Below are 24,049 nucleotides of genomic sequence, written 5' to 3' on the forward strand. Positions count from 1 at the left end.
GAAAGTAGCATGACAGAAGTAACATTCCACAGCTGATGCATATCTTCCCTTCCCCTCCCTCCCTTATAGTGTGAGCTACCATTATAGTACAGTGGTGATAATATTCTGATATCTGGTCAACATTGGGATTGGTGGTACAGAAAGGGTAGGTTTGTGATGCTTGAAAAGCCTGCAAACGTTATTTCGGGGTGCGGTGTCATCTCTATGCAGATGATGTCCAACTCTGTCACTCCTTCCCACCTGTCACTAAGGAGGCTGTTCAGGTCCTGAACCGGTGTCTAGCCGCTGTGTCAGACTGGATGAGGGCCAACAAATTGAAATTGAATCCAGACAAGACAGAGGTCCTCCTGGTCAGTCGGAAGGCCGAACAGGGTATAGGGTTACAACCTGTGCTGGATGGGGTCACACTCCCCCTGAAGGCGCAGGTGTGCAGTCTGGGGGTGATCCTAGACTCATAGTTGAGCCTGGAGCCCCAGGTCTCGGCGGTGGCTAGGGGAGCCTTTGCACAATTAAAACTTGTGCGCCAGCTGCGACCGTACCTTGGGAAGCCGGACTTGGCCACGGTGGTCCACGCTCTTGTTACATCCCGACTAGATTACTGCAACGCACTCTACGTGGGGCTGCCTTTGAAGACTGTTCGGAAGCTTCAACTAGTCCAACGGGAGGCTGCCAGGCTGTTAACTGGAGCAACGTACAGGGAGCGTACTACTCCTCTGTTACGTCAGCTCCACTGGCTGCCGATCTGCTACCGAGCACAATTCAAAGTGCTGGCTTTAGCCTATAAAGCGCTAAACGGTTCCGGCCCAGCTTACCTGTCCGAACGTGTCTCCCGCTATGTCCCATCACGGAATTTGAGATACTCCGGGGAGGCCCTGCTCTCGGTCCCGCCAGCCTCACAGGTGCGGCTGGCGGGGACGAGGGACAGGGCCTTTTTATTGGTGGCCCCCCACCTATGGAACGCCCTCCTAAACGAAATTAGGGAAGCTCCCTCCCTCCTGTCCTTCCGAAAAAGAACAAAAACGTGGTTATGGGAGCAGGCATTTGAGCATGAGTAACAGCAGAATTGCAATATGAATATATGACTCATTGACAGACCCTCACCTGGACATGAAAAATGCGCCTGAAATGTATATTTAGATGTATAATTATGCTGGTTTTTAATTTATATTTTAATTTTTATTGTAATTTTTAATCTTGGATGATTTTTAACTGTGTTTCCGATGTATATTGTAAGCCGCCCTGAGTCCCCTGATGGGTGAGAAGGGCGGGGTAGAAATGATGTAATAAATAAATAAATAAATATTTGCCCAGTAAAGTTTCAAACAACTCCCACCAGTAGAAGGTTACCTTATAGGCCTCTCAAGCCATCATATTCTTAAGTTTTTATCACACACATGATTACAAAGAGGCTCTTTCTTTGGAGGCAATCTTTCTTTATTACGGTCCATGACCAGCACAAAAGCCCTGAGAAGGGGAAACGCAGTTCCCTATTAAGCAGTTATAAAAGAACAGATTAGAAAACAGTTTGAAATCACAGTTTTAAAACACAGATTAATGTAGCAGGTATTAATTGTTTTTTGAATCCATTCAGTATTAATAGAGGTGTCTTGCATTTGAGTGATGGGGCCATTTTAGATGGTTAGCTTTGAAAATACAGATAAAAGGATCACTGTGAGGTCTTTCTCTTTCAGGTGGATCCAGCCGTAGAGAAAGAGGTGCTCCCCCTCTTCCGCCTATTCCGAGGTGAAACTGATTCTTCACAATGACTGTGTGCTGTTCTAAAACTTCCCTTGAACTCACATTTGCAGCTGGTGTTTTCAGAAGGCTTCTTCCTCTCCTTCAGCACTTTTGAACACAGAGTCCACACCCAACCAGCAGAATCCAATTTTGAATTCTCTTTGAATTCAAAAAGACTTGAAGTACTTGCTTTCTTTGCTTACTCAAACATAGATGCGTTTCAGCTATTCCACACTTTGTGGAAAGATCTTGTAGTGGTAATATTAGACTTTATTTCCAATAAGGTTTTGGACCTGCGCCGGATATATTGTTCTTCCCTATCACAAGGGCTGGAATCGTACAGCAGACCCACTGAAACAATTACTAAATGACAAGTTCACCATGATTCAGTGAATCTATTTCAGACTAATAATGTTTAATGGAGCTCAACTCTTCCTGAAGCAGAATTTCTTTGGAAGTTCCTCCCATAGATCATACTCATCTATATTGTCGAAGGCTTTCATGGCCGGAATCACAGGGTGGTTGTATGTTTTCCGGGCTGTATGGCCATGTTCCAGAAGTATTCTCTCCTGATGTTTCACCCACATCTATGGCAGGCTTCCTCAGAGATTGTGAGGTATGGAGAAACTAAGCAAGGAAGGTTTATATATCTGTGGAAATTCCAGGGTGAGAGAAGAAATCTTGTCAGTTGGAGGCCAGTGTGAATGTTGTAATTAATCACCTTAATTAGCATTGAATAGCTTCATCTCCTGGCTTCTTCCTGCCTGGGGGCATCCTTTGTTCAGAGTCGTTAGTTGCCCCTGAATTCTGTGCTAAATTTGATTTCTGAAGATAGTTTCAAATAGTGATCTGTATGAGATTCTGGATCAAACTGATCCAGTGAATTTTTACTCTTATAATAAAACTTTATTTTATATACCTCCTATCTCCCCAAAGGGACTCAGGATTCTTGAAAACATATGTGACACAACAGTACTCCTAGCAATAATTGCATGACAATCTATACTGAAGTTTAGCCCTCCAGAGACCAATCCTTACCTCAATTGCTGTAACACTGGTATCAGTTTTCAGAAGTCCATAGAAATTTTCTATCCACATTTCAATTCTGCATGTGAGGCAAGATGGTTGGAAAAAGGAGGCATATGACAGTTTTAAGACTAACCAGTTTATATTGATGTAAGCTGATGTATGGTACAACCCTGCTTTCCATGGAGTGAATATCTAGATTCAGAGCAATCCATTGCTCTGAATATCTAGATTCAGAGCAATGGATTTGAATAACAGGAAAGGAGATTCCATCTGAACATTAGGAAGAACTTCCTGAATGTGAGAGCTGTTCAACAGTGGAACTCACTGCCTTGGAGTCTGGTGGAGGCTAGAATCATAGAATCTATGATTCTATGATTCTAGCCTCCACCAGACTCCAAGGCAGTGAGTCTATGATTCTAGCCTCCACCAGACTCCAAGGCAGTGAGTTCCACTGTTGAACAGCTCTCACAGTCAGGAAGTTCTTCCTAATGTTCAGATGGAATCTTCTTTCCTGTCATTCGAATCCATTACTCTGAATCTAGTCACCAGGGCAGCATAAAACAAGCCTGCTCCCTTTTCCTTTTAACATCCTTTCAAATACAGGGTGTTTGAAAAAGAACTCCCTAGAACTCACTTAAAACTAGGGAGTTCTTTTTCAAACACCCTGTATTTAAACATGGCTCCTAGGACATGGAACAATGGCTTCAAACTACAGGAAAGGAGATTCCACCTGAACATCAGGAAGAACTTCCTCACTGTGAGGGCTGTTTGGCAGTGGAACTCTCTGCTCCGGACTGTGGTGGAAGCTCCTTCCTTGGAGGCTTTTAAGCAGAGGCTGGATGGCGATCTGTCGGGGGTGCTTTGAATGCGATTTCCTGCTTCTTGGCAGGGGGTTGGACTGGATGGCCCATGAGGTCTCTTCCAACTCTACTATTCTATGATTCTATGATCCACAGTTACACTTGCCCACACTCCAAAAAATATTCCTCCCTGGAAGTGGGTCTCTTAAGTTTTTCAGTGCAGTTGTATGGTATTCTTCCAGTCCAATATAGTCAAAATACAGGTTCAAATATATAGGGAGAGGGGGTTGGGGACATGGAGCATATCATCAACTATAAGCCCTACAATACTGCTTACATCTTTAAAAGTAGGCTATAGTCTGAAACAAATTGCAGTCTTGAAAGTGCCAGAAGGTCCCTTTCTCTTTTACTACTAAAATGGGCATACATGGCTATCTGTATGAAAATTGTTAAGTTATTGTGGTGGAGCTACATATACAACTAGGTGCTCTGTGCAAAGTTCTCTTCCTCGCTCCCAGTCAGAGCTCAGGAGTAGAATATTATGAATAATGAAGAACTCAAATGATAGTTCTTCTTTCCAATTGTGAAGTATAATGAAGATATATTATGATTACAAGCTAATTAAGGATAAGTCACTCCTTGAGCAGTCAAATAGTATCAGAGAAATAGTACAGGGGTTGTACTATGCTTCATGTTGTTGCATTCAGATTTTTTGAGGGCAAATGTTTTAGTTACTTTTGAGGAACTGAATAACTATGTACCTATCGTGGTAAGTACCTCTGGACCAAGGACATATAACTTAACTACTTTATAAAAGTAACTTTCTGTGTCCTGCTCCCTATTTGGGCAGCTAGGATAATACATACAGAGCCACCATTAAAAATAGGCTAAAACTTTTCTGGTGCCCATCTCAGAAGTGGCCCCAGGGCTTGGTTTCAGTTTTTCCAGTTCCCTTTTTTAGGCTAACAGCTGGCTTGGTATTGATTTGTATTTTAAAGTGTGCAAAGTCCTGGCTGCTGCACATATGCTTCTTTGAATTGGGGTGCTAAAATGTAACAGTATTAAAGTATCCCTGTCCCCTAGGTAGTTAAACTTAAATTTTATTAACAGTTATATTCCTAGAGTTTTTCTCTGGGATCTGCATTATTCTGCAATTCCCCATAATTTTGTGGATTACTGTGAAGCACTCTACTTTTGAACTATGCAAGACAAATATTTTTCATGAGTTAGTGCACTTATGAACCAAAGCACATTAATAAGAATTTCTGTGGTTTTCTGCTACTATCTCTACCCCAAGCATCCATTTTTCTCACGGTACAGTTAAATCTGTTTTAACCATTGTTCCTTTTTATTTGGCTCTTGGGTGTCAGAGACACCTTTTTTCCTTCCAGTTGTGTGTGACAGCTGTTATCCAGATACAAGCAGGAAATATCTGACGGCAGGACACATTCCATTGACCTGTTACAAGTTTTCATTAAGTTTTCCATACGGGTGCAAAACAGCTGCCCAACATATGAGTTCTGATATTGTTGGAAGAATTAATTATTTTCACAGGCTTTTTCTCACTTGGAAAGCTGCTAGAAAGGTCGTCTAGGTTTTGTTCTGAAGTGATGGTTGGGAGTAGGGGAATCGTATTTCTGGAATTATGACTGGTGGGAAATGGATTTTATCATTTTGCAATTACAGTAGAGTCTCACTTATCCAACATCAACGGGCCGGCAGAATATTGGATAAGCGAATATGTTGGATAATAAGGAAGGATTAAGGAAAAGCCTATTAAACATCAAATTAGGTTATGATTTTACAAATTAAGCATCAAAACATCATGTTATACAACAAATTTGACAGAAAACGTAGTTCAATACGCAGTAATGCTATGTAGTAATTACTGTATTTATTAATTTAGCACCAAAATATCATGATGTATTGAAAACATTGTCTACAAAAATGTGTTGGATAATCCAGAACGTTGGATAAGCGAGTGTTGGATAAGTGAGACTCTACTGTACTTCACTTGATGAAGTTACATGGTGAGCAATACAGGACCATTGAGGGAACTGTGGCTGTAGACCAGAAGAATTGAATGACTGCTTATGAAAGGAAGGAAGCTCTGACGTTGCCTTCAAGGATCTGCCATGTATCATCTCCTACATTCCTGTGCAAATTGGAGGCAACAGTATAGCCTTGATGGCGATGTCATAATGAGAGGAAGAAGTGGGTGAGTTGAAAATTCCAGCTGCATTATTATTATTCAATTATATTATTAGTATTATTCAAAGTTGAATTGTGAAAGGGACCATTACTGGTGAGACCTCTTTAGAGATGCACAAAAAAAAACATATAATATTGCATGAACAGTTGCTATTAACAAATGTGTATCTTAGATAAAACTCCTAAAAGGAATTTAGAAATATTCCTCATGGTGCTTTGTGTGAGTGGCCTTATTGGCCAAGATGGCACCTTGTTTTAGACTAGTGCACTGGAATCATTCAGTCATCCCCTCAATAGTAAATAAAGTAAGATAGAGCTTAGTGGGTAGAAAAGATAAAAAAAAGCATAGCTTTGCATTTTCCATATCAGTGTATAAAATATACAGTTGAAGATTTGTAATACCTTTTTGAAAAAAAAAGTTAAAAATATATATTTGTTGGGCCTAATGTTGACATAGATTCCTCAAGGCCATGCTTGTGACAGAACCTTTGCTGATTAATACATTCAGGGATCCAAAACTCCATCCAGAGAGGTCTTATTGCAAGATCAGAGCTCATTTTGAAAGGCTTTTGCACAGACATTAGTGCAGCAATATTTTAGTACTTTTTGGGGTCAAATATTGCCTACAATCTTGAGTTTTTCAATGGACTGTTACTTTTTTTCTAAATCCTTAACAACCTGAGCTATTTACAGTATTAATCGTTGCAATTTCAATCCAGTTCCCCTTCTATGTATGTATGATGTTTCATAAAAACTCCACAGGATGGAAAAGATTGTATTATTAAGTATATTTTGTTGCTGAAATTGAAACATTTAGTTTTCTTTTGAAGAGTGAATTTAGTAGAAAATAAGTTATACATTGATTTTTAATACTCCAAATGCTGTGCATTTTTCATAAGTTACTTAAGGCCTAAATTTTCTCCTTGAGTCAAGTGAAGATGGTGGAGTGAAATTCGGAAGGCCATTGTAATTGGTGTTTGCATTGACTAGACTGAAGGCCACTGTTTGTGTAGTGGGATATTTTCTGACTCTAATGGGAATTCCAATATATTGAAAAATACAAAATTATCCAAAGGAGTGCTTGTGTGCACAGGGAACCAAAATATAGGTGTAATAAAATCAAACTAAATTAGATACAAGATTATTCTTGTAGTATGGGGCATTTCCCCAGTGAATCCAAATATCAACGTAGTGCTTTCACATTTTTATTTTCTTCCAATGGGGATATGTTGCTAACAACTACAGCGTGTTATGTTTTCTGCACATTTTCATCATTCACTAAATAATGGCATGACTTTTTTCTCAATAGTTTTTGCTGGCTGGGACAAAAAAACAGATTTCAATGATAAAGATCAAGAGATTTGTTGGGATACCTTTTTTTTTGGTCCACACCATTTTTCTTTTTATACAACATAACTGCATGTGGCTGAAATTTGGGGAAATTGTCCTGATATTCAAGAATGCCTACCTTCTGTGTGGATTCTGTAACAAATATGATTATGTGGGATTGAACTGTCCAGGCCTTGTTCATAAAGAGTTAAAATCTGCCATTGTGTTGTCGAAGGCTTTCATGACCAGAATCACTGGGTTGCTGTGAGTTTTCCGGGCTGTATGCCCATGTTCCAGAAGCATTCTCTCCTGACGTTTCACCCATGGCAGGCATCCTCAGAGGTTGGGAGATCAGACCTGCCATAGATGTGGACAAAACGTCAGGAGAGAATGCTTCTGGAACATGGCCATACAGCCCGGAAAACTGACAGCAACCCAAAATCTGCCATTGCTTTATAAATAGCATCCATACTTGTGATATTCAGAAACTCTGATGTTCAACTTCTGTTTTACGCTGCCAATATACTGTACCATTGCATATTAGTTCCTGAAATTTCAACCAAAGCCTTAGCCTCTAGAATTGTGGCCTTCAGAGAAAGAAGCAAACAAACTAGAGCTTGGAGCTTGGAGAGCTTGGAGCATCTTAGCATTTTCTCTCCTATAGGAATCTTTCTCAAATTGTGTTTTGTTTTGTTAAATGTTATAGGAAAATACTTCAAAGAAACAGATTATAGGATGCACTTGGGTATAATATCGCTTTTGCCCTTTAATATATATATTAAAGCACAGCTTTTTAAGTTTAACATGTTGTGTGATAAATGTTTTAGATTAAGTATTTATTTGACCATGCAGTGATCAAACAGGAGAAGCAAATCTGAGTCTTCCAATGGTGCCTTACTACATTTTAAAGCTTAAATCTACCCCATCGCCTCAAAATGTGAATGATAAACCAGTAATTGTTTTATAGAATTTGCTATTTGAGCTGTATCCCAACCCCTTTTCTGTCTAACATTGGACTTCAATAACTGTATATAGAAATATAATGGATTTTCATGGCCTGCTGCATCAAAGTAAGTTCTATGGATCAGTCAATAGAACTTCAAAATGAATGAATAATTTGCTATTTGTCATGCATATCCCCTACTCATTTCCATGAACTTGTACAAGTGTATTAGAGTTAAAACATGTTAATATTGTAATTGTTTTTATTCTGCCTTGTTTAGGATTATAAAATGCATATTTTAAATTGTCTGTTACCACTGTGGCAAACTAGGCAACAAAAGTAACTTTCCAAGGCAACAATAAAAAAATAAGATTAGACCAAATCTTTGTTAATATAAACTGTATGTCAGAACCCTGCTACTAGAGCCTGGGTATGGCTCTGAGTTTCAGGGTCACTGACAATGTGGACTGATAAGACACCTGCATCTCGAGATCCTGAGAAGAAACGGCTGCTGGACTTGGCGGGGAAACTTCGCCGGGTTTTGTTGGACGGGAAATGCTTCTTCAAATGAGGGGGAGGGTATATAAAGGAATGCTGGCAGACGCCTCCCATTCTTGGCTTTTTCCATGTCGATGTTTCCTGCAGTAAACTTTCTGGTAACAACACAGCGTGTCTCGTGTATTCATTCAGCAGCGGCTGTAGTGAGCCGACAGCAAAGCCAAGAATATTGGCACCATCCCGCTGCAGCGGTGAGGTGTAATATGCAGACAGAGGAAGACGAACTCCTGGGCGCAGGAGGGGGTCAGTTGGGACGGGCCACCCCCGACGAGCCGGATGCTGATTTCCACCAGCTGGCAGGCCTAGCGTCATCCACTGCTTATGCCCAGCAGAACGGGGTAACCCAGAGGCTTGGAGGAGTGCAGAGAGACAGCACCGGAGGAGAGGGAGATCTACACTCCCCATCCCCACAAAGGATGGTGTTCCTGGAGGAGAGGGTGTTGGCGATGGAGACCATCCTGGCAATAATGTCGAGGGCTATGGAACGCCTAGCACCTTTGGCGGAGCCAGAGAAAGGAAGGGAACTTCGGACTGGCTCAATGGGGGACTTGAGTGTGGGAAGCAGCCAGAGCTTCGCAGACCTCCCAGCACCGAAGGGAAGGGGAATGCGAAGAGAGCTCGGCGCCCAACCCAGGACCTTAGTAAGCTTGACGCGGGTGGAGGAGAGCGACGACGAAGGGGAAAGGCCCCCAGGAATCCCAGCTACGTTCCAACCTGAACCCCTGGTGCCCCTGGCGAATGCCGGGCATGGCACAGGGCAACGGGAAGCAGCAGCAGGGCCTCCGAGGCCTCAAGGGGGCTTGCGACGGGCGGAACATTGGGGATTGCCGCCACAGGGACCCCAACAGAGACGAGAGGAGCTGAGGATAGAGTATGGAGGAGAGTCTGTGAACTGGATTTTTTCCTAACCACGGTGAGGGGCTATATGGAAGACAATGCCCATACCTTAAGAACCGAGTCTAGCCGGGTCCGGGCCATCGGTGCAGTGCTGAAGAGGGGAGCAGCTAGCTGGTACGTCGAGCTGCACGCACAGCACGGCCCATGTTTGGGGTCAGTTAGGCGCTTTATGGAAGCTCTGGAGGCCCGTTTCTGAGACCCATTGGAGCAGATCCGGGCGAGGGAGAAGCTAAAGACCGTCTCCCAGGGACAGAGATCGGTATCTGAATACGCGGAGGAATTCCAATGCCTCGCTGAAAAGGTGCCAGAATGGTCTGCAGTGACCAAGATTGAGATCTTTAAAGAAGGACTCAGGCGGGAGATTCTCTCCTGGACAGTGCACCGCGATGAGCCTGACACATTGCACAGGTGGATCCAGCTAGCAGGGCGCGTCGAGACATTGCTGGCCCAAGCGAGGAGGCACAGAGGAGGGCAGCATCAACAGCCACAGATGAAAGAGGAAAGCCGGAAGGGAGAATCGACTCCAACCGGGAGGAGAGCAGAGCTGAAAGGGAATGTGAAAGCAAGCAGGAGCGGTTGTTTTGTGTGCGGCCGACTGGGGCACAGGGCTGCTGAATGCTGGCAGAGGAAAGGAGAAGGCAGAGGTCTACCCAAACCGAAGGCCGCAGCCGGCAAACGTGCAGAGGAAGAACCACCGATGAGGGACCGTTCGGGGGGGGGTTGGTAAGTCAGGACAAAAGAATGTTGGTAGTTCCAATTCAGCTTAAGAGTGGCAGTAAGCAAGCAACATGTAAAGCATTTATCGATTGTGGATGTTCCAGGAACATCATTACGCCTGAATTAGCAGCGGGACTAGGATGTGAAAGGACGAGCCTAGAATCCCCAATAGCCTTTTCGCAGTTGGATGGATCTACGGCATCAGGATCGTTAGCCAGGCACAGTATCGAGGGCGTGAAGTGTAAGATAGGGCGTTGGGAAGGAAGGATGTCATTTGTGATATCACAAATAGCCAGCTACAATGTTATACTGGGCATGCCGTGGTTAGGGCAGGCCAACCCGCAAATCAACTGGGAAAATAAGAGCATGCATTTTGGAATAAGGTTGGGAGAGGGGAGCCAGGAAGTCGAGAGGGAGCCAGGGAACAGGGGAGAGGAGGATTCCATCCGACTAGCAGAACTGGCAGAGAAATTGCCCCCAGAGTACTGTGATTTTGTGGACGTGTTTGGCGAGAAGGAAGCAGACAATTTTCCACTGAAGTAGTGTGTGGAAGTGAAAATAGAGCTAGTCCCAGGAGCAGAGCTTCCTAAGGCGAAATTGTATCCAATGTCGGCTAGAGAAAAGGAGGAACTGAGAAAGTATATCGATAAGAACCTAGCGAGGGGTTTCATCGAGCATTCAAATTCTCCTTTAGGAGCACCCTAAAGTTCTTCCAAGGGAAACACAACATACTCGCTGACGCTCTTTCTCGGATGCCCCAGCATGGGGGAGGATTTCAGGAATCTGAGGAAAGTATTTTCCTAGATAATGGGGCCTGGCGGTGTTAACTCAAGCACAGGCAACTAGAGAAAACAAACGTACTACCATTTCCACGGGGGGAGGGGAAATGTGGGAAGGAGAGTTGAAGCGAGTATACGGGGAGGACGTCTGGTTACAAACGAACAAGGAACGGGGGGAACTGTGTGGGGATTTGGTGTTTGTAAATAAGAAATTGTACATTCCTGAAAGTTTGAGGCAAGAGATGCTGAGAAAATGCCATGATAACAAGGGTGCAGGTCATCTGGGACCTACCAGGACAATTAAACTGTTAGCCAAACAATGCTGGTGGCCCGGAATGAGGAAAGACGCTAGGCTGTACGTCACTCAGTGTGAGTTGTGTGCAGAGATCAAAACACCACCTGGAAAACCCCAGGGGCTCTTGCAAAAGGTGGTGGAACCCACGAGACCATGGGAATGCGTGGCAATGGATTTTGTCGGCGAGCTACCCCCCAGCAGAGGCCACAGGTACATTTGGACAATATTGGACCTTTTCTCAAAACAAGTGCATTTTGTAGCCCTGCCGAAACTCCCTTCTGCTTAAAAACTTGCTGATTTGTATGTAAAGCATGTCTATCGCCTACATGGATGTCCTGACAAAATAATTAGTGACCGTGGAGTCCAGTTCACTGCTAAATTCTGGGGAAAATTCTTACAGCTGTTAGGAGCAGAAAGGAATCTGAGCTCAGCCTTCCACCCCATGACCAATGGGGGGGGGGGGTCGAACACACTCAACAAACACTGTGTCAATTTTTGAGAATGTACACAAACTATAGACAGGATGACTGGGCGGAACTACTGCCTTTTGCTGAAATGGCATTTAACGGGGCTGTGCATTCGGCTACAGGTCGTTCCCCGTTCGAAATAGTGTACGGACAGGATGTGGCACCATTCCCCAGACTACCCGGGTGGATGGAAGGAGAGGGCCAGACAGACGAGGAGTGGCCGGCCAAAATCAAGCAAGGGTGGCAGGACGTGGTGGAGGCACTACGAGAAACACAAAGGAAGTACAAACTCTTTGCTGATCGTAGGCGCCGAGAAGGGGACGAATTGGGCGAAGTACAAAAAAGTTTGGCTGAGTACAAAAAATCTGAAGTTGGGATTTCCATTGGAAACTAGCACCACGCTATATAGGGCCATTCAGAGTTACAAAAAGGGTAAATGAAGTAACCTATCAGCTGAGGTTGCCCAAGGATTTAGGGAAAGTACACCCGGTGTTTCACTGCAGCCTTTTGAAGAAGTACAAAGGAACATTGGACAGCGGAGAACAATAGTTGTATTTAATCTTTTTCTTTCAGGACGAAGGGGAGGAGGATGCCGTTGTCAGAACCCTGCTACTAGAGCCTGGGTATAGCTCTGAGTTTCAGGGTCACTGACAATGTGGACTGATAAGACACCTGCATCTTGGGATCCTGAGAAGAAACGGCTGCTGGACTTGGCGGGGAAACTTCGCGGGGTTTTGTTGGGCGGGAAATGCTTCTTCAAATGAGGGGGAAGGGTATATAAAGGAATGCTGGCAGACGCTTCCCATTCTTGGCTTTTTCCATGTCGATGTTTCCTGCAGTAAACTTTCTGGTGACAACACAGCGAGTCTCGTGTATTCATTCAGGAGCAGCTGTAGTGAGCGACACTGTATTTCTGTTATATCTAAAAGGAATACATAATGTGGGTTTTTAAAACATTATTTTGTGATGGCCATATACAAAGCTGCTATTTTCTTCTTGCTACCAGTGCACTAGTTGTTATGCCACTGTAGTTTACTAACAAGATTCGTCAGAATCCCAATGTGCAAAACGTTGCAGTAGGTACCCATATATTGCATTAGGACCATATATTTTGAGTAAGTGTCCATTTTGGCAAGTTCTGTATCCCTGAATTCAACCATCCACAGCTTCAAAATATTCCAAAAACCAAACCTTAATTTTGCCATTTTATATAAGGGACACCATTTTACTATGCCATCGTATGTAGTGGGTTTGGAACATCCCTGGATTTTCGTATCAATGGGGATCCTCGAACCGAACCCGTGGATTCCAAGGGCTCACTGTGGCCCCTTCTAGACTGCCATATAATCGAGAGTATCAAAGCAGGTAATCCACATTATCTGCTTTGAAGTGGATTATATGCATCTACACTGCCATATAATCCAGTTCAAAACAGATAATCTGGATTTTGTATGGTATTGTAGAAGGAGCCTGAAACTCATTATAAACATTACCTGTAATGTGCTACCTTTGGGAAGTAATGAGGGCACAACAATAATAACCCCTTTGCGGAACAGTGTAATGGCTAGCAACTTTCACTTTCCCGCTGTACTGGGATAAAACCCTGGCTTTAAATGTGTAACAAGCAATAGTCATGAGGGTTTTTTTGTTCATATTACTTTGGGAGTGGCAAAATTTGTTTTGGGATGGCATATTGAAGGTGTGTCTCCCCCCCCCCCCCCCGCAAAAAATGTTTTGAATTTTCATACTTGTAAAGATGAGTTTCTTAAAAGAAAGAAGAAAATAAAGCAAAAAAGGAATATACTACAGGAATGAATAGCAATATAAAGTGTGGCATTAATCATTATTACTTCTTTTATAAATTAACTCTCCAAGTCTTATTAAGACTTGGTATAGTCTAGCACAAAAAGCTTTGATCAGGTTTGGGAATCTCCAGTTAAGACTACAACTACAGGTTAGGTATCCCTTATCTGAAATGTGTGGGGCCAGAAGTGTTTTGGACTTCAGATTTTTGAATACAGTAGAGTCTCACTTATCCAACATAAATGGGCCGGCAGAAGGTTGGATAAGCGAATATGTTGAATAATAAAGAGGGATTAAGGAAAAGCCTATTAAACATCAAGTTACGTTATGATTTTACAAATTAAGCACGAAAACATGTTTTACAACAGATCAGCAGAAAAAGCAGTTCAATACACGTAACGTTATGTAGTAATTACTGTATTTACGAATTTGGCACCAAAAGTGTATTGAAAACATTAACTACAAAAACATTGGCTACTAAAAAATTGACTACAAATAAAGATACAATTGCATAAAATGAACTTACAGTAACAACATTGTCGAAAATTAAATCCGTAAAAAGTTCAGTCCTTGCTGCCTAGAGATCCAGGTGGGAGGCAGACCTTGTTGAATAATCCAGAATGTTGGATGAGCGAATGTTGGATAAGTGAGACTCTACTGTACCTGCATACAAGTACACAATGAAATCTATTCAATAAGGGATCCAAAACACAAAATTCATTTGTTTAATATACACTATAATATATCACTGGGAGCTTACTGGCACATGAATCACTGTGTCTGGTTATTCCTGTCCAGAAAAAGCTGTGCCATCAAAAACAGACTTATCTAAGGACAGTGTGTCTCCTCTGAATGAATTCTTGGAGGGGGTAATGAGATGAATGAAAAAAAAATGAATTGATACTGAATGCAGACAAAGCAGACATATTTCCTATTAAGAATCTTAACCTGGGTTTAGAGGTGTTGGATGTGGTTACATTCCTCCTGAAAGGCCGTGTTCTCAGCTTGAGAGTGCTCCTAGCTTTCCAAGCTTCAGTTCAGATAGATGCAACCGTCAAGAGGGCTTACCACCAGCTTTAGCTGATATGCTAAGAATCAGAAGACCTAAAGATGGTAGTACAGGCTCTGGTCACTTCAAGACTGGACTTCTGCAATGCACTTGTACATTGGGCTCCTTCTGTACTGAGTTTGGAAACTCTAATTAGTTCAAAACATGGCAGCCAGATTGGTTACGGGAACATCTAGAAGTGAGCATATTATCCCCATATTAAAGTCACTCCACTTTAATTAGAGTTTCTGGGTAAAATATGAAGTGTTGGTTTTGACATTTAAAGCCCTACTCCATGGTTTGGGGCCAGGTAGCTTTGTCTCCTCCCATACAATCTATCCCATACACTCTGGTCCTCTGGGGAACATTTACTTAATCAGCCTCACATCAATACCAGGCAAAATTCTGGAAAAGATCATTAAGGAAGTGGTCTGCGAACACTTAGAAACAAATGCGGTCATTGCTAATAGTCAACACGGATTTACCAAAAACAAGTCATGCCAGACTAATCTGATCTCTTTTTTCGATAGAGTTACGAGTTGGGTCGATACAGGGAATGCTGTGGATGTAGCGTACCTGGATTTCAGTAAGGCCTTCGACAAAGTCCCCCACGACCTTCTGGCAAACAAACTAGTAAAGTGTGGGCTAGACAAAACTACGGTTAGGTGGATCTGTAATTGGCTAAGCGAACGAACCCAAAGGGTGCTCACCAATGCGTCGTCTTCATCATGGAAAGAAGTGACAAGTGGAGTGCCGCAGGGCTCCGTCCTGGGCCCGGTTCTGTTCAACATCTTTATTAACGACTTAGACGAAGGGTTAGAAGGCACGATCATCAAGTTTGCAGACAACACAAACCTGGGAGGGATAGCTAACACTCCAGAAGACAGGAGCAGAATTCAAAACGATCTTGACAGACTAGAGAGATGGGCCAAAACTAACAAAATGAAGTTCAACAAGGACAAATGCAAGATACTTCACTTCAGCAGAAAAAATGGAAATCAAAGATACAGAATGGGGGATGCCTGGCTTGACAGCAGTGTGTGCGAAAAAGACCTTGGAGTCCTCGTGGAAAACAAGTTAAACATGAGCCAACAATGTGATGCGGCTGCTAAAAAAGCCAATGGGATTCTGGCCTGCATCAATAGGGGAATAGCGTCTAGATCCAGGGAAGTTATGCTCCCCCTCTATTCTGCCTTGGTCAGACCACACCTGGAATACTGTGTCCAATTTTGGGCACCACAGTTGAAGGGAGATGTTGACAAGCTGGAAAGCGTCCAGAGGAGGGCGACTAAAATGATTAAGGGTCTGGAGAACAAGCCCTATGAGGAGCGGCTTAAAGAGCTGGGCATGTTTAGCCTGCAGAAGAGAAGGCTGAGAGGAGACATGATAGCCATGTACAAATACGTGAAGGGAAGTCATAGGGAAGAGGGAGCAAGCTTGTTTTCTGCTGCCCTGCAGACTAGGACACGGAACAATGGCTTCAAACTACAGGAAAGGAGATTCCACCTGAACATCAGGAATAACTTCCTCACTGTGAGAGCTGTTCGGCAGTGGAACTCTCTCCCCGGGGCCGTGGTGGAGGCTCCTTCCTTGGAGCTTTTTAAGCAGAGGCTGGATGGCCATCTGTCGGGGGTGCTTTGAATGCAATTTCCTGCTTCTTAGCAGGGGGTTGGACTAGATGGCCCATGTGGTCTCTTCCAACTCTGCTATTCTATGATTCTACTTCAACGAGCCAAGACTAGACTGGCAACTGTCACCCAGAGGACCTCTTCATTAGCCATACCCAGACTGTAGAGGATTTGCTAAAAAATAGACAGAAAAATGGGCTCTCAGAATTTATAAATACAGTAGAGTCTCATTTATCCAAGCTAAACGGGCCAGCAGAAGCTTGGATAAGCGAATATCTTGGATAATAAGGAGGGATTAAGGAAAAGCCTATTAAACATTAAATTAGGTTATGATTTTACAAATTAAGCACCAAAACATCATGTTACACAACAAATTTGATAGAAAAAGTAGTTCGATACACAGTAATGTTATGTTGTAATTACTGTATTTAAGAATTTAGCACCAAAATATCATGATATATTGAAAACATTGACTACAAAATGGCTTGGATAATCCAGAAGCTTGGATAAGCGAGGCTTGGATTAGTGAGACTCTACTGTAGTATTAAAAACCTGGCTCTTCTAGCATTTTGCCCAGGAGAGCAATTTTAGTGATAGGGCTAACATCCCTACTCTCAGATGCCTCTAGGTTTAAAGAAGACCTCTTAAAGAGATAATACATTATAGCAGAGCTTTCCAAACATTTCATGTTGATGATACACTCTTTAGACATTGATCATTTTGCAACACAGTAATTCATTTTTACTAGCGAGTCTGACGTTAAACCAAACCCCTGTAAGAGATACGGACATATACATAAATTGTGATAACAAAACATATGGGGACACAACATATCTAATGAAAAACTATCATTTATATATTTTAATATATTATTTTAAAGATAATATACTTTTGATGTGTAAAAATGCATTCAAGTTGGTATTGCTTATTTCACATAGACTGAAAGGTTTCTCGTTACATTTGCACAATACACCTACATGTTGCAGGTGACACACTAAAGTGTCAAGGCACACAGTTTAGAAAGCTTGGAGATAAAGTATTTTAAAAAACGTTTAATCTTTTAAATATGGGATTACTAAAATTAGGGTGCATTTTGGTATTTGAACACTAGGTGGTGCTTCTTACTTAAAACTCCTATACCTATATTGAAGGAGCCTCCGATGGCCTAGGGGATAAAAACTAAAAAGCCTTGTGACTTGAAGGTTGGGTTGCTGACCTGAAAGCTGCCAGGTTCGAATCCCACCCGGGAAGAGTGTGGATGAACTCCCTCTTTCAGCTCCAGCTCCATGCGGGGACATGAGAGAAGCCTCCCACAAGCATGGTAAAACATCAAAAAAAATCTGGGCGTCCCCTGGGCAACGTCCTTGCAGACGGCCAATGCTCTCACTCCAGAAGCAACTCCGGTTATTCCTGACACGAAAAAAAACCCTATATTGAAATAAGTGTTCCCTCACTTATCACAGGGATTCCGTTCCAGGACCTCCAGCGATAAGTGGAAATGGGACACTATTTTAATTTTAATATTTAAACATTATTTTAATTGTTATGTGGCCTTTCTTCCCCTGCAGCCAGGGAAAAAGGAACGCTGCTCCAGTCAGATGAGTGAGCGAGGGAGGGTGGGTGAAAGAGTGAAGGCCGGCGGCGGCAGCAAGAGCCTGAAAGAGGCGGCCAGGTCCGGCTTCTGCCTCCACTCCAGCTGGGCCACGCTGGGAAACTCTCGTGGAGGACTTGGAAGAGGCGGTGGAGTCCTCCATAAGTCCCGCCCCCTCTTCCAAGTCCTCAACGGGAGTTTCCCGGCGCGGCCCAGCTGGCCACCTCTTTCAGGCTTTTGTTGCCACCGCTGGCATCAGGGCCGGTGCAACATGGAGGCCACTGAAGCGGCCGCGTTGGGCGCAGGTCAAGGGGGGCGCTGTCGAGGCCTCGACAGTTCTCCTATGTAAATTTACTGAGGAGGGAGGCGGCGGCGGCGGGGACCATCGCCTCCCTCCTCTGCGAAGAGCTAGGCCTCAGATGAGGCCTTCGCCAAGGAGGGAGGCGATGGTTCCCGCCTGCGCCCTCGGCGAACAGGGAAGGCCTGAGTCCCCTGATGGGTGAGAAGGGTGGGCTAGAAGTGATGTAATAATAATAATAAGGCCTACGGAGGCGTAGGTATTCTCGCGTGGTCTCACAAGGACTCACGAGACTTCGCGAGAATACCTAGGCCTCCGTAGGTCTTCCCCGTTCTCTGAGGGCGGAAGCGGCGGAGGCGGCGGCGGGGGCCATCGCCTCCATCCTCGGCGAAGGCCTCAACTTCCGCCGAGGAGGGAGGCAACGGTCCCGCCACCGCCTCCCTCCTTGGCGAACAGGGAAGGCCTACAAAGGTCTAGGTATTCTCGCCGAGGGCGACGGCGGGGGCCATCGCCTCCCTCCTTGGCGAAGGCCTAAAATCTTGATGCTTCCCCCCCCCCCACCCCCATGACATGTAATGCTTATTATTCAAAAAGTGGACTACTCAAGTTGAGGAAGTCTAAAAGACAATTTAGGTAAAGGTTTTCCCCTGACAAGTCCAGTCTTGTCCGACTCTGGGGGTTGGTGCTCATCTCCATTTCTAAGCCAAAGAGCCGGCATTATCCTTATACATCTCCAAGGTCATGTGGCCGGCATGACTACGTGGAGTGTCGTTACCTTCCCGCCATAGCAGTACCTATTGATCTACTCAAATCTGCATGTTTTCAAACTGCTACATTGGCAGGAGCTGGGGTTACTCACTCTGCTCCCCAGACTCAAACCGCCAACCTTTTCATCAGCAAGATCAACAGCTCAGCTGTTTAACCCGCTGCGTCACCAAGGGCCACAAAAGACTAATAACTTGGTCTAAACAAACCTCCAAAGAACATGACATTCATGAAAGGGGAAAACATGAGTAATCTACATCAAATTCAGGGTAGCATAAGTATCCAACTTCATGGCATGTTTTTGGTTAAAATATGTGAGAATATCCTGTCATTGGATGTTAATTTTCTTGTGGCTGATAATCTTTTTAAATATTTTTCATATAAAACAGGGGTCCCCAAACTTTTTAAGCAGAGGGCCGGTCCACAATCCTTCAGACTGTTGAGGGGCCGAATTATCATTTGGAAAAAAAAAATACAAACAAATTCCTTTGCATACTGCACACGTCTTATTTGTAGTGCAACAACAACAACAATGAAAGAACAATACAATATTTAAAAATGAAAACAATTTTAACCAACATAAACCTATCAGGATTTCAATGGGAAGTGTGGGCCTGCTAATGGCCAATGAGATAGCCAAGTTAATTAGGATTGTTGTTGTTGTTGTTGTTGTTGTTGTTGTTGTTGTTGTTGTTGCTGTGTGCATTCAGGTCATGTCAGCCGAGCCTAATTCTAAAATTAATTATTTATTTACTGCATTTATTTACTACATTTATATCCCACCCTTCTCACCCCTAAGGGGACTCAGAGCAGCTGTATGTACATACAATATATTATATTATTAGCATAACACAATATTAGCATTATATATTACTATATTGAACTATACCACTATACTATTATATAATATGTAATATATATATAACATATAATTAATATTATTATATGGTATTTCTATTAGTATTATATTGTATAGCATAAGATTATTATCAATATTATATGTATAGACAATATATTATTAAAACTGATGTAAAAATATATTATATAACTGAGGGCGGGGGCCAGGTAAATGACCTTGGAGGGCCGCATCCGGCCCCCGGGCCTTAATTTGGGGACCCCTGATATAAAAGTACTGTATATACTCGAGTATAAGCCTAGTTTTTCAGCCCTTTTTTAGGGCTGAAAAAGCTGCCCTCGGCTTATACTCGAGTGAGGGTCCTGGCCGGCTTCTATTCTGGTCAGCTTATACTTGAGTATATAGGTATTCAGAGTTAGACAGTCTTATCTTATTAAAGTCTTATTATCTTAAATTACAGTTTTATATAAATATTCAAAAATATTTAACCTACTGATCTCAAATAATGCAATTTTATTAATATCTATTTTTATTTTTGAAATTGACTCATAGCTGCTGCATTTCCCACCCTCGTCTTATACTCAAGTCAATAAGTTTTCCCAGTTTTTGTGGTAAAATTAGGTGCCTCGCTTATATTTGGGTCGGCTTATACTCGAGTATATACAGTAATAATCGTGCTTTGGGGTTTTTTGCAGATTTCTTGCTACACTCATATGCAGAATAAAAATATGTTTTATATATTGTATATAGCTTGCAATTTTAAAAGGACACTGAGAGGAATGGGGCATTTTGAATGAACAAGAACTCACTTGTCTGTGCTCATGCACGCTCTCCTTAACTCCTTAAATCCCCTTAACACTGCTCCTTCCTATTATTTGGTTTCCCCCCTCTCTATTGTCTCCAGCTGACCTCCTCATACAAATCAGTTACTAACTCATTCTTGAATTGCCACCCTCAAAAATCAAATTGCCCCCCTATGGGGCATGTGCCCCAAGTTGAGAATCAGGGTTCAAGGGTTAACATTTCTTATTACAATTTTCAAAGAGTTAACTTTGTGAGGCTGCAACCCAGTATCCCCTCAGGGTGGCATAAATATTAGCATGGAAAAATGTGCTGCACCAGCACAATGCAATCCCCACAAAAAACAGCAACATTGTGAAATACATGTCAATGACTGGATGTCATGGCATAATTTAAATTGCAGTGTGCAATGCATAATTCAAAACCACATCACACAAAATTGCTATAACTGCACTAGCAAGATACATGTTGCACAATTCTTCCCGCAAATTGCCCATGTGTTAACAAACACTGTTTTTAGTATTAAACATGTAAAGGAAAAGTTATCTTCCCCAGACTTCTTTGTTACTGAACACAACCACCCCCACCCTTAATAAAAAGAGAGACACAGTGCGATCCCCATGGAAGCCACAGTTCCCCTGTCAGGAAAAACTACCCTAAAATATAGCAGAGCATAAAAAATCAAACAGGATACAAAAATTAAGCATTCAGCTCATTAGCCAGCAGAGCGTGAGGAGCCGTGTGATGTGGCTGTAAAGAATTCAGAGCTTAGACAGGCAAAGATGCAGAGTCCAATGTTAAAAATCACAAAAGGTTTTACAATAATAAAGAATGACTGAATTTCTTAATAATCAAGAACTGGATCTGAGCTACTCTAACCCCCATCTCTTCTAAGGTTTCAAGAGAGGGAAAAATCATACCTCACTGCATCTCTCTGGCACACACACAAAGAGAGATCTCAAAGCACACAGCTCATTCTCTCCATAGAAGAAAAAGAAGCCAGATTTTAAAAAGGCTTGCAGTAGAATTATCCATTCTACACAACCAATCAGAATGAGAGTAGAAACAGAGGAGAGAAGAAATAGATACATTTCCAACTGTCATACAGGAACCATGGGGAAGGGAAACTCTTAGCCTATTCTAAGTTAACTAAACTGTTCCTCATTGCAGACTTGAGGCCTGAGCAGTGTGGGGTTGAACTCCAATATCCCCAAGGATGGAGGGCCAAAAGAAATACAATGGCCCCGTTCCTCCAACCTCCCTTCAGCCTCCTGGGACCAGCAGCACCTCCAGCTCCATAGCCCCAACCTCCCACACCTCAGCTCAGCTGTTCGGTCCGAGCCAGTCTGCATCTGCGAACCTTCAGAGCTCCGCTGGAAATCGCCTCACGGTCCCACTCTCTCAGTTCCCAACAAGTTGCAATCCAGGCTGCTACAATGTATCGTATACCTCAATTTACAGACTCTCTACTATACACAATATCTTTCTATATTCATTCCTTTTTCCTTTTTCTCTTATGCAATATGCACATGAGCACAGAGAAATGAATTAAAATAAAGCAAATAATCTTTCCTGCCCTGCATTCACCCTCTCCTTTCACCCCTTTCCACCTAAAAGCTTTTACTGAAACATCAGATGAACTCAATCTTTTTATATTTTATATATTTATTATTATCTTATTAAATTTAACTATATGAAATAGAAAGCAAACCTACATGAACTCTAATGACCTCTTGAGCAATCTCAGCCATTTCAGATACACTTCCCACACTCTGTGTGAGAACCAGAGATGAGATATAATCTGTTGGACAAAGAATCCTCCTGCAGGAAGCCATCTGCCCGTCACCTGGAACTCCCCCTTTTGGGAATGTAAGCTATCAGCTGGACAAAAATTTAGGAAGAAACTTTGATTGCATTCCCATCACCAATAGACATTTCTCGGACATTTCCAAGATTCTTTGTCCAAGTTTGACAGGCATCTCTCGATATCCGCAGGTCCTTGAAAAACCTCAGATCACTTTCTACTCTGCCATATAAAATCTAGATTATCTGCTTTGAACTGGATTATATGTCAGTGTAGACACAGGCCCCTCCTACATTGCCACACATTCCAGATTATCAAATAAAATAATCCACATTATCTGCTTTGAACTGGATTATATTTGTCTACACTGGCATATAATCCAGTTCAAATAAAATAATCTGGATTTTATATGGCAACGTAGATGGGGCCTCAGTTAGGCCTTTAGTTATTATTATTGTGTGGTAGGTCCTCCACATTTGCTAGGGTTTGAAGTGCTGCTAAAGTGGAAAAAACACAAATTATAAAACCACATTTTTTTCACTTGAGAAAACACCTGTCTTGGAATCTCTTGAATTGTCCAGCAGAACTGGAGGGCCAGTTTCCCCCAGGTGACCTTGGAATCATCATGGAAGCCCTACAAAAGTAGTGAGGAATCTGTGGTCTTCCAGTGCAAAAGGTTTCCCCTTTCTGAATAGGAACAAACCATTGACAGTGGGACCTGGTGGGTAAATATAATGCGTGGATATGCAAGGGCCCACTCACAACGACCTTATTATTATTGTGTTGTCAAAGGCTTCCATGGCTGGAATCACTGGGTTGATGTAAGTTTTCTGAGATGGACATCCTTGAAGTGAACGGCTTGACCTTGAAGGAACTGGGGGCGGCGACAGCCAATGGGGAGCTCTGGCGTGGACTGGTCCATGAGGTGACAAAGAGTCGGAAATGACTATGTGATTGAGCAGCAGCAGCATGGACATGTTCCAGAAGCATTCTCTCCTGATGTTTCACCCACATCTATGGCAGGCATCCTCAGAGGTTGTGAGGTCTGTTGAATACTAAGCAAGTGGGGTTTATATATCTGTGCAAGGTCCAGGTTGGGAGAAAGAGCTGCTGTCTGTTTGAGGCAAGTGTGAATGTTATAGTCAATCACTTTGATTAGCATTTAATGGCCTCGCAGCTTCAAAGCCTGGCTGGTTGCTGACTGAGGGAATCCTTAGTTGGGAGGCATTGTTGGAGGCTGATTGTTTCCTGTCTGGAATTCCTCTGCTTTCTGAGTGTTGTTCTTTATTGACTGTCCTGATGTTAGAATTTTTTAATACTGGTAGCTAGATGTTGTTCATTTTCATAGTTTCCTCCTTTCTGTTGAAATTGTCCACATGTCTGTGGATGTCAATGGCTTCTCTGACATGGTGCTGGTGAGAGCGGTCCAACATTTCTGTGTCCTGGTTGGTTCATCAGGTGCTCTGCTATGGCTGACTTCTCTGGTTGAGTTAGTCTGCAGTGCCTTTCAGGTTCCTTGATTCGTGCCTGGGCAATGCTTATTATTATTATGAACAGAAGGGATGAGCAGATGCTGCCGGAAAGAATTCCAACCGTTCGCGCATGCGTAATGAGAACCGCTCAAAGCTAAACTACTCTCTCCTCGCTCCTCTTGTGTGCGCGCGCGCGCGCTCGCCTTCTTGTTTTTGCTTTG

At 43.0% G+C, this 24,049-nt stretch overlaps 1 protein-coding gene and 1 long non-coding RNA gene across 10 annotated transcripts in view; one reads left to right on the forward strand and one right to left on the reverse strand.

The window, feature by feature from the left end:
• Nucleotides 1-8,714, forward strand: part of wipf1 (WAS/WASL interacting protein family member 1) — a 119,140-nt gene extending 110,426 nt beyond the window's left edge. For all 8 annotated transcript variants that reach the window (XM_008119225.3, XM_016996848.2, XM_062969159.1 and 5 more), the window contains one exon: nucleotides 1,692-8,714. In XM_008119225.3, the coding sequence (XP_008117432.2) occupies nucleotides 1,692-1,747 (56 nt within the window). In that variant the 3' untranslated portion in view covers nucleotides 1,748-8,714. The remainder of the gene's footprint in view (nucleotides 1-1,691) is intronic.
• A 3,588-nt stretch (nucleotides 8,715-12,302) lies between these two features.
• Nucleotides 12,303-24,014, reverse strand: LOC134295719 (uncharacterized). 2 transcript variants are annotated; one of them, XR_010002355.1, is made up of 3 exons: nucleotides 23,125-24,014; nucleotides 14,092-14,228; nucleotides 12,303-12,684 (listed from the first exon to the last, which is right to left on the reverse strand). It is a non-coding gene; the product is annotated as an uncharacterized LOC134295719 (long non-coding RNA). The 2 variants fall into 2 exon arrangements; XR_010002354.1 differs by lacking the exon at nucleotides 23,125-24,014 and adding an exon at nucleotides 21,473-21,582.
• Nucleotides 24,015-24,049: the final 35 nt, after the last annotated feature.

Source organism: Anolis carolinensis, chromosome 1, assembly GCF_035594765.1.
Source record: "Anolis carolinensis isolate JA03-04 chromosome 1, rAnoCar3.1.pri, whole genome shotgun sequence".
In the NCBI taxonomy this organism is placed as follows: domain Eukaryota; kingdom Metazoa; phylum Chordata; class Lepidosauria; order Squamata; family Dactyloidae; genus Anolis; species Anolis carolinensis.